This window comes from Oryza brachyantha, chromosome 11 (assembly GCF_000231095.2).
Source record: "Oryza brachyantha chromosome 11, ObraRS2, whole genome shotgun sequence".
NCBI lineage: Eukaryota > Viridiplantae > Streptophyta > Magnoliopsida > Poales > Poaceae > Oryza > Oryza brachyantha.
The window spans coordinates 11,471,620-11,481,505 of record NC_023173.2 but is presented as its reverse complement, the minus strand read 5'-3'; the positions used below and the strand labels follow the sequence as shown (position 1 = coordinate 11,481,505).

Here is a 9,886-nt window from a genome sequence, read left to right as displayed (position 1 = left end):
GTGTTAATGGATAATCTGTATGAAAGATGTTCAAATAGCATAACATTTCATCTCAGATAAATGGTGCTATTTGGAGAGCTTCTAGCATAATATCTAGCTTGCTAAATAGTCCAGAATTTTTGACATCAGATTCTAATATTAGGTAGCTGTAGAATTCAGATTTCAGAAAATGAGCTAGTTTCCAAAATTCGGGCCGCTAACTTTTTCCAAATTATTCATTAAACATCACCAAAGGCCAGGATAAAAGAACGAGAAATTTGAAAGCAATGTCGATTTTTCTCCGAAATCTCATGTGGGAATTGTGGATTTTAATAGCATATTAATCAAGGGATTCGTTTTACTGAAGCTGTCCACCATGAGAAAAGCATAGATAGCTTCATCAGAGAAGAAACAAAAAGGGCAAATGATCTTTATATTCATAAACACACTCCCATCACTCCAGAATACTTTGCAGAATTAGGATGCTAAGAAAGTACACATGGTGCACAGCACTGCACCTAGATGCTGCTGAACAGCATGAACCAGTCTGTAAAATGCACACAGAGGCAGCAATTTTTGTGGATTACACTATGCCTGTTAAATCCTTCACTTTTTCATCCAAGGAGGTAGCTCAAACTGTTCATCGTCAGAAGGTCATACATGATGATGATGGTGGTGGTGATCTGTGGTTAGGCTGCAAGCGGGTGCCTGATGATCCCACGCCCTTCGTCCAGGACGAAGTTGTTGTCCCTGAAGTGGGCGCTGGAGAAGAACGGCCTCAGGTCATAGATTTCATACTCCTGGGCCTGCATCAGAGAGAGACAATGTACCAGAATTGAGTGACATTTGGATGTTGAAGGATCAACACACAATAAGCTCGGTTAGAAAGGATTGGAGGTTAGGCAGAGATAAGCGCGGCTCATACCTTGTTCTTCAGGTCATCCACCTTAACCTCGATGTGAGTCAGGCGCGACGTTGGCCCCGACACGATTTCTTCGAAATGCAGCACATCCTTCACCAGCGTGCGCAGAAGAAGCAGGAGCAACTCGTTGTAATCCTTCTTGTACGTCATGTATTTCCTGAAGTTCTGTACAGACAGCAGAAATATTGTATTAGATTAGAGTTTGCAAAACTGGTTATCCAAATGATGGTGAAAACAGGAAAGGGGCACAAGTTTGAGTTCGCAATAAGTTCAGATCCACACAGGTGTATATCATATTGCTAATGAGCTAAATAAGGTAGTTTACAACAATTCAAACTCATATTCCCTCCATTCTACATTATAAGATTTTCTGGCTCTGCCTAGATTCATGTGTGCGCTAATGAATATAGACATTTATACAAAACATGAATGAATCTAGACAAACCCAAAAAGTCTTATAATATAAAAATATAAAACGGAAAGAGTACTATATAGACATCAGTTGAAAGAAGATACAATAGCAATATAGCACACATTTAAAATTTACCTTTTGAAGTGCCTTTTGGACACCAAACTTCTGGGTTGAGATAAAGGAGTCAAGCAAGACACGGATAGCCATGTCAACATCTTCCTGGGAAACGTAGCTCCTCAAATGCATCCTTGCATGCGCCTCTGACATCCTAATAATAGACTCAATATGCCTTACAGCAATAGGGACTCCTTGACCATGCTGCAAATATGGAAACAAAAGATTGAATAATACATTGATTTCTGGTTTTCAAAGGTATCAACTATCCAATATTTACCAGTAAGATGAAATCAATATGGACAAGAAACAAGGATATCTTACAGATGACTCGCGTCGAAGCTCAGCGTAAACATGGCTAATCTTGTCCAGGTCAGCATCATGAATTTTGGGAAACACGTTCAACTTGGCATAAGTTATGTACTTCTTCAGCATGTCTTGAGAAAGGATCTAAGAATATAGGTTTTGTTAGAAACAATGAAGTTTCGTAAAAAGCTTTTCTTTTGAGTTTAGTACAAAGGGTACATACATCTGGATCAGCTTGTCTGGCAGCAGCCAATGGATCATCCTCAACATCAGTTGCAACCCTATCTTCAAGGTTAGCACCCTTGGGTTGAGATCTTGCATGACTGTCTACAACAAACCTTGCAAGCATTTCATCTGTAAATGGGTCAACAATATCCTGCATTTGTACCCCACAAAAAAAATCAGTATGGGTAGACTACCAGGACTGCACAAATATATTACACATCAAGGTCAGCTCCAAACCTTCACAACACAAAGGACATCAAAACGTGAAATAATTGGATCCGTCAGCTCAACATTCTGAGTGAATGTCTTTGATGAATCATATCTGGAATATAGAACATGATAAAATTAGGTGCATTGCTTAAAGGAGAGTTATTGTAACATCCCCTGCAAGTAGTTAACATTACCTTCCTCCTATTGGGTTTGCTGCAGCAATAACACTACACCGAGCTTGAAGAGATGTGACAATTCCTGCCTTTGATATACTGATACTTTGTTGCTCCATGGCCTCATGAATACTCACCCTGAACAATCAGAAGAGAAATATTTTAGGGCAATAGGACATCAATGCTTAATAGCACAAAATATCCAAATGGTATTACATACCTATCTTGATCGTTCATCTTATCGAATTCATCAATAAGGCATATGCCTCTATCAGCAAGAACTAGTGCACCTCCCTCAAGCGTCCATTCACGTGTTACTGGATCCTTGTGAACTGCTGCGGTAAGTCCAACAGCAGAAGCTCCTTTGCCAGTTGTGTATACCGCTCTGTGTCCCGTTTTCTCAACATACCTACAAAATGGTGAGTTAATGGAGCAATATAAAGAGAACTGACCAAACTGATTGCCTAATCCTTACTTGAGAAATTGGGATTTCGCAGTGCCTGGATCACCTAAAAGGAGCACATTGATATCTCCTCTTAACCGATGCTTTCCCTTGACATTCTTCTCTTGTCCCCCAAACATAGCTAGTGCAATGGCAGTCTTGATATCTTCATGACCATAAATGGATGGTGCAATTGATTTGACAATCTGCAAATCAAAAGTTCTTTGTCAGACAATGCTGATAAACTCATTATAATTGCAGCAAGGAATTTAAGGATTAAGTGACAAACCCTTTCACCGATCCTCGGATCTTTTGCCAACTTCTCGATCTCTGCTTTGTCCTCATCAGTTAACTTGTACGCAGAGAACAGATCCTGTTTTTTAGCCACATAGTTTGCCTCCACCACTGTAGCAAATACTGGGAAACCATTCTTTGTATTCAGAGACAAGTCAAAATTGTTGGTGTATATCCCAGTGACCTCCTGAACATTGGCAGATAGTGAATTAGAATGTGATTTATACAGTAAGACATAGAAACACAAAGGGTAGATGCAGAAGAATTACAATTTCCTCTCCTGGCCGAGCGCAGTCAATCAAATCATTCAGAAGTATCACTTCCTTGTATCTGGGAAGCCTGCCAGCAGGAACAATTCCTGGACTTTCCTGAAGAGTGAGTTTCTGGTAGTTCCTATATATGGTCTGTGAGACAGATAACCCAATTGTTATTACGAACAGTCTGACCATTAGAAGGACCAAAAGCATGTCCAAGCATTAAGACAAACAAGAAAGCCCAAATGTATCATCCCAGGCAACTTACTTGCTCAACATTGATGGTGAATGGCCCTTTGGACTGGCACTCAGGGCAGGATCCAACCTTGACTTCGGTGTAGGAGTTCTGGAAGAAGGGCCCCAGAACGGTCCCGCATTTGCTGCAGTCATACTTGACCTGTTGCAGCTGAGGAAAAACACCTGATCTCCGAGTAACAACACCACCAATTCGAACCATTGTGTTGAGATGGATTTGCCTGAAATGTAGCAAGTAGCATATAAGCACAGACCATCAATCAATTTCACTACTAAATACCATGCAAAAGAAAGCATGTACTGACCTGATATTGCGTATTTGATCGTAGACAGGAAGATTGGTTATTCGGACATATATTTTTTGATGGATGTTCCTATAGTTCTTATGGAGATCAAAAACAACGTTTTTGGCAACTTCCTCCATGACTTCTAGCACCGATTGGGGTGCATCAGCCAACCAGATAGCAATGTTTGGATGTATATAAATAAATTGCTTGTAGTCTATCTCTAAACTGCATTTGTTAGCTGCAAAGAGGTGAGGAAAGGTTAGATAAGCAAGCATTTCTTACAATGCCAAGAAACTTGGCCTTTTTTTCATGTAAACTGGAAAAGGAACAGAGAATCATACCTAAAACCATCTCATTTATTAGTCGAACATACTCAAACTCTCCTTGTTCATTCTTAGGGTTTACATATGTTAGAAGGAACTCTTTAAACTTCTTTGCGATGAAGCGTCGGACTTCATCTCTTGTGACCCACTCTCTAAGAGTTCCTTGTACACGGTACATGTTCATCTCATCTTCTTCATCAAACTCATCCTGTATATAAAAGATGAATTGGAACATGGATAACCATTTAAAACATGTTTTTTTTATTAAATACATGTTTAGTGAATAGGAGGGCAACCAATTGGAAAATATAAAGCAACAATGTATGGTAATTTTAGTTCAAATGTCAATACCTCATATGGATCATCATCTGTCTGGTCAGTCATAGGTACATCCCCTCCAGAATACATTCCACGTTGAGATCTTCCAGGTGAACTAGGTGTGGCACCATCACCATCATCATCACTTCTTGGTGTTCTTGGTTCCCTTGGTGGTCTAAAGTTAGCTCTGTGCCTTTTAGGACGCCTGAAGCTCATATCCTCATCTGTGTCTGCACCATGAAAGAAACACTATCTTCAACTTACAATCACCATGGCAAACTGACCAAGGGTATGCAAGCACAAAAAAAACTAACAATATCTCAAAAAAGAATAACCAAGACATTTTCAGGCACACTAATTTTACTACTTATAGAAACGATTACTACTGCTTCAAAGTTCACAACCATACCACAGTAATACAGTATCCCATGTTACAAGGAACTCAGATATAAAAGCAAATGCGAAAAGAGGATAAAACTTCAGTTACAATAGTTGACAGTTGACCCAAGAAGCATTAAAGCATAAACATTTCACCAAAGCTAAACATATCAAAATATATCTCAAATTCTCAATTAACAAGAATGTAAAGTACAAATGTACAATAGTGGAAAGGTGTGGCCTTGTTCTAATGTCTTACGGAAATGTAATTTTCCACAGTGCTATTACCTTGATCATGTAGCATCCGTGGCAATTTTCTATCAGCAGTCGCACCAGTCCTCACATCCCTTGCATCAAGTTCTGCTTCAGCAGCCCTTCTATCTGCCATGATCTCATCCAGGTTCCTTTCATCCTCTATGGAGTCATCTAACCCAACTGATTCATACTGGTCCTGCTCATCCATCCTCCGGTAATCACTACAAAAGGAGGGGGAAAGATGCAATAGTTTAATCAAAACTTGTGGAATTAACAATAACTTGCAGCACCTGTTGAATTTACATTGGCACCAGAGTTTTATACTGTTTCATGGATTTATAAAGACAGATACATAGTCCTATCAGACTAAACTGCTGAAAAAAAAACTTTGTTGCAAGCATGACTGTTAATCCACACAATATAAATTAGGCAACTTAACAGCCAAATGTACTGTATGAATTTATTGTGCCAACTATACAACTTAACATGAATAAGCAGCGAGGCAACAGACCAAGTGGTATCTCATGAAACATTTAAGTAGCAACTAACTTACACACGTGGCCAAAATCAACAAAATTTGGGGTAATTCTACCTAATCAAAATGAAAGTAGGTTAAGAGTGTTTGCTTCCAGTCTACCAGTACCAGAGCATTACTGGCATCACTACAGTAAAAATAGCACAGATCATTCTTTGACCAAAAAGTACAAAACTCAGTCAAGTAATTAGCCAATTCCACTTATGTGAGCCACTGTGTGCCACAATTTGCCTCTCCCTGATGTCAATATTTACCGTAAACACCAAAAATGCCTAATTTTTCGGGCTGGACCACCAAAAAAACACCAAATTTTACCAGATCTCAACATGTCAACCAACTTCACTTCAGTCATCAGATCCGGGAAATCTCGCTTACTCGAGGTAGTTGTCGTTGAAGAGGTCCTCGCCGTCCTCCTCCTCCTCGGCAGCGACGGCGTCGGCGAGGCCGTCGTCCTCGGGGAGCACGTTGGGGTCGACCTCGGCCTCCTCGGCGCCGGCGACGTCGTCGTCGCCGTCGTCGTCCGAGTAGGAGGACGGGTCGGTGGCGCCGCGGCTGGTGGTGGTGTTGGGCGGCAGCCTGTCGGTGCTGAACCCCGGCGACCCGGGCGTCGACGGCGCGTTGTTCTCCGAATCATCCTACCCCCACAAAAGAAAAAAAAAACAACAGCACAACGAGGCGTCAGATCCGGCCCGGCAACGCGCTCCGATGAGGGGGGGCGAAATGGTGGGAGGGCTTACCATCTCCGCGGGCGGGTGGGGGGAGCGAGAGGGTTCGTGAGGTGGAGGGAAGTGGCGACTGGCTAGGGTTGGGTGGGTGAGGTGGGTTGGGGTTAAGAGGGAGGCGGCGCGGGGGCGCGGAATGGCGGGAAAAGTTGGCGCCAACGACCAGCGGGTTCCCGCGCGGGCGGGTCAAGGTGGACCCCGATGTGGCGACGAGCGCAAACAGGCCCAGATCCACTTGGAATATTGGTGGGCCGTATGGCCCAGCTCATTGAACTTTAACGGCCTTACGCTGTCGTGGGGTGGTGGCTGTTTGGGCTTTTTTCCCTTGCTGATCAAGTTTCATTTTCATCCGCGAAGCCGGAGGTGGTCTGGGCTAGGTCTAGTACACCTCCTTTCTCTCATCCTACCCTGAATTTTTTTCATTTTTTTAAACTTTTTAATAAATAATTTTATTAGTAAACATTGGAGAAAATTATTTTTATCATATGAACCTTTTGGCCACGCCATGGTGAAAATATTTTCCTTAATATTTAGTAATAAAATTATTTATTAAAAAATTTAAAAACAACTCTCTTACCTCCCCCTATCTCAATCTCCAGCCACTGGCGCCTCGCCACCACCTCGTTAGGCGACAACCACTATTGCCAGCACATGCGCACGACGACCGCCCTAGCTCTGAGAGGAGGTGGAGAGACAGAAGAAGATGGAGAAAGAAGGGGTCCGCTTAGATGTGGACCCCAATACATTTTTTTTATTTTATTTTTATTGACTGAGATGTCATGTCATCAAAAACCGTCTTCAATATTGTCAAGGAACTCGATTTGCATTGTATTTAGAAGATGAGGGATGCACTGTATAAGGTTTTGTGGTTGAAGGATGTAAATCTAATTCAGACCTAGCAAATATTTGTTCACTTTCATTTTTATCCACTCATATACAACAAATTTTCGAAATTTTCGTTCAATAAATATCAATAGTTGATTTTAAGCCACTGTCATGCGTAATAATGATTGTTCTCTTTCCTCCCATCATTTTCCTTCGTGTCATTACATTTGCTTATGTAGCAATGGATAGAATAAACTCACGGTGTAAGCATCATTTGCCCAAACATATAATAAGTAAATGTTACATATAAAAATTGATCCTTTGATTAATAGATGTATAAGATAGGCATGATATATCAGCCACATTTTTTCTGAAATTAAGCATAAACAAAATGACATATTAAGAACTAAACAATAATTTACGGGGCATAAACAAAATGACATATTAAGAACTAAACAATAATTTATGGGTAAAATTTCCATAGACGTGTTTTTAGCGGTACAAAAGCAAATACTAGAAAATAACTACGATGAAAAAACCATAAAGTCAACTCAAAATTTAAGTTTTACAATTCAAATTCTGACTAATAATCATAAACATCAAATATGCTATCGCCAGAATCCTAAACCTGCTAAAGTCCCAAACCATAGAGTATTAGCATGAGTGCTACACAAAGATGTTTATACCGACACATTAAAAATCCTCCTTCCTTATTAGAGTAATGATCATATACTCTTGCCCGAGTTCTTTTGTTTAGATGGAATTCCAAACTAAAAGATAAATACAATCCCCTCCTACCTATAGATGATACAAGAAAAATCCTAAAAATATGTTCTCTCCATAGTCCTCCGTCGAAAATGAGTTCCGTATATCCAAGAACACATGGTGCCATTGTGAGGCAGTCAAGACTCAGTGGACGCCACCCTTGCCATCTCTCTCCCTTCTAGACCTAAGCCTTGTTCTTTTTGTTCCTAGTTTCTCTGTTGTCTTCCATGCTGACCATCGATCAACACCCGTGAGGTGAGATGTGTAGTTGAAGCCATTTTGAAACTACATCTTGTGCACCACCCTGCTCTACTTATTTGTCATATTTAGGTTGAGAAAGAAGATAAACCATGCCAACTATCTCTCGACCCTTTGACCCACCTCAACAATTTTTTCAATTATCACATGATATTTTAGTAGTACATAAAATATAGAGTAACTGTAGAATGGTCTAAAATGAACGCTCTCGTATCCTAGATCTGGGGTAGATATATGCATTCTTAATATACGTTATTCAGATTTAGGCTTCTTTGAAGAAGAATATAATAGTCGTGTCCAATATTTTTTAGATAGACCAAATACAAGATTTTAGAGAGTAAAATATTAGTATTCATCCGTACATGGTCTTATAGTCTGAATTGCTATCGCATACCAACTACAACAAAACTTATCCCTGAATGCGACGGAAGTAAGAAAAAACATTAAAAAAATGGGACTATCTAGGACATAGCCGGCTGAGATTTTCTGTAGTTTCAGCTGAATTTGTAGCCGTTGGATAGAACACATGTTATCATCATGTCGCACATTGCGCTCCACACCTAGTTTGCATGAGTTGCGGCCGAACCTCTTGTGCTCTTCTCCGCCCCGGTCGCTAGATCAGATTTGGGCTTCAAACACATCCATGTTTTGTTTGTTGAAAAAGCCCAATAGACAAACATGCCTCAAACGCATGATCCAACAATCCGCAGACCACAAACAAGTTTTTTTAGAGTGAGTACAAAACAATTCTGCTGTAAGAACAAAATAAAATCATATAAATCAGTTTTGTATTCTACTAGCCATACATGAATGCAATTTGTCAGAATTAATAAGTTATTAGGTCTATATATAATTCACAGGTTAAAGTGGAACACTAAATGATAGACGGTGGCATAACCAGCTATTTTATTTTTATTTTGTTTTGTTTTGGGTGCAGGGTTATAACTTATATGCATTTGAGTACCCTTTAGCTATTATGGGTGCTATATTGGGACAGAGGGAGTATCAATGAAGCAATCAACAACTTACATTTATTAAGAAAAAAACCTTATTTCCTTGGTGCATTTATGAATAGATTTGACTATGACTTCTGTATTTCTATGCTAACAGCTATCGTCAGTGGGAGTAAAAAAATTCTCTCATTTCATCTTTGACTCTAGGAGTGGTTCATAGCACTACATTAACACCTGATAGAAGTATACATGTAGGTATCGTTAACAAAATTCAGTGTCAGTTCAAACTAAATTAATTTCTAAACAACCGAAAGTTAATATAAGTTTAAGACAAAACTAATCTCTATACAATAAAAATTAAACAAAATAAATCTCTACATTATATTACATCCTGCTAGCTGAAGCCGACACTCTACAGGAATATCTCTCTATCTCTATGGTCTGCCTGTTCCTCTCCACCTCATCGACTCCCCTTCTGGTGCTCCGGTAGCAAGTTCATCGTCACCGGATCAATGACCTAGACAACTCCTCAACACAACCGACGGTTGTCTTTGAAGTTTTCTGACAAAACTAAACTAACAAAACTAATACCTAGTGCAAGAAATTTGCAAACAAATGACTGATACGGTGCTAAAAAATGAACAAAATGAATACCTATTACCAGAAATTTGATGACAAAAA

The 9,886-nt window shown here is 39.9% G+C and overlaps 1 protein-coding gene across 1 annotated transcript; it reads right to left on the bottom strand.

The window, feature by feature from the left end:
* Positions 1-286: 286 nt before the first annotated feature.
* Positions 287-6,465, bottom strand: LOC102714416 (DNA replication licensing factor MCM2). The gene is made up of 18 exons (XM_040529116.1): positions 6,420-6,465; positions 6,058-6,317; positions 5,181-5,368; positions 4,548-4,744; positions 4,215-4,404; positions 3,892-4,111; positions 3,600-3,807; positions 3,347-3,481; positions 3,073-3,264; positions 2,817-2,989; positions 2,562-2,750; positions 2,363-2,479; positions 2,196-2,280; positions 1,957-2,109; positions 1,752-1,877; positions 1,449-1,631; positions 905-1,066; positions 287-785 (listed from the first exon to the last, which is right to left on the bottom strand). Exons 1-18 carry the CDS (start codon positions 6,420-6,422, stop codon positions 669-671), a joined length of 2,898 nt encoding a protein of 965 aa, XP_040385050.1. The 5' UTR covers positions 6,423-6,465; the 3' UTR covers positions 287-668.
* Between the last annotated feature and the right edge of the window lie 3,421 nt (positions 6,466-9,886).

Bases quoted from the DNA above. Each gene is read 5' to 3' on its own strand.
- LOC102714416 (XM_040529116.1), bottom strand. The intron at 3,482-3,599 runs GTAAGTTGCCTG...TCTGTCTCACAG, and splicing joins TCACCATCAATGTTGAGCAA to ACCATATATAGGAACTACCA. The intron at 2,110-2,195 runs GTTTGGAGCTGA...GTACAAATGCAG, and splicing joins ATGTCCTTTGTGTTGTGAAG to GATATTGTTGACCCATTTAC.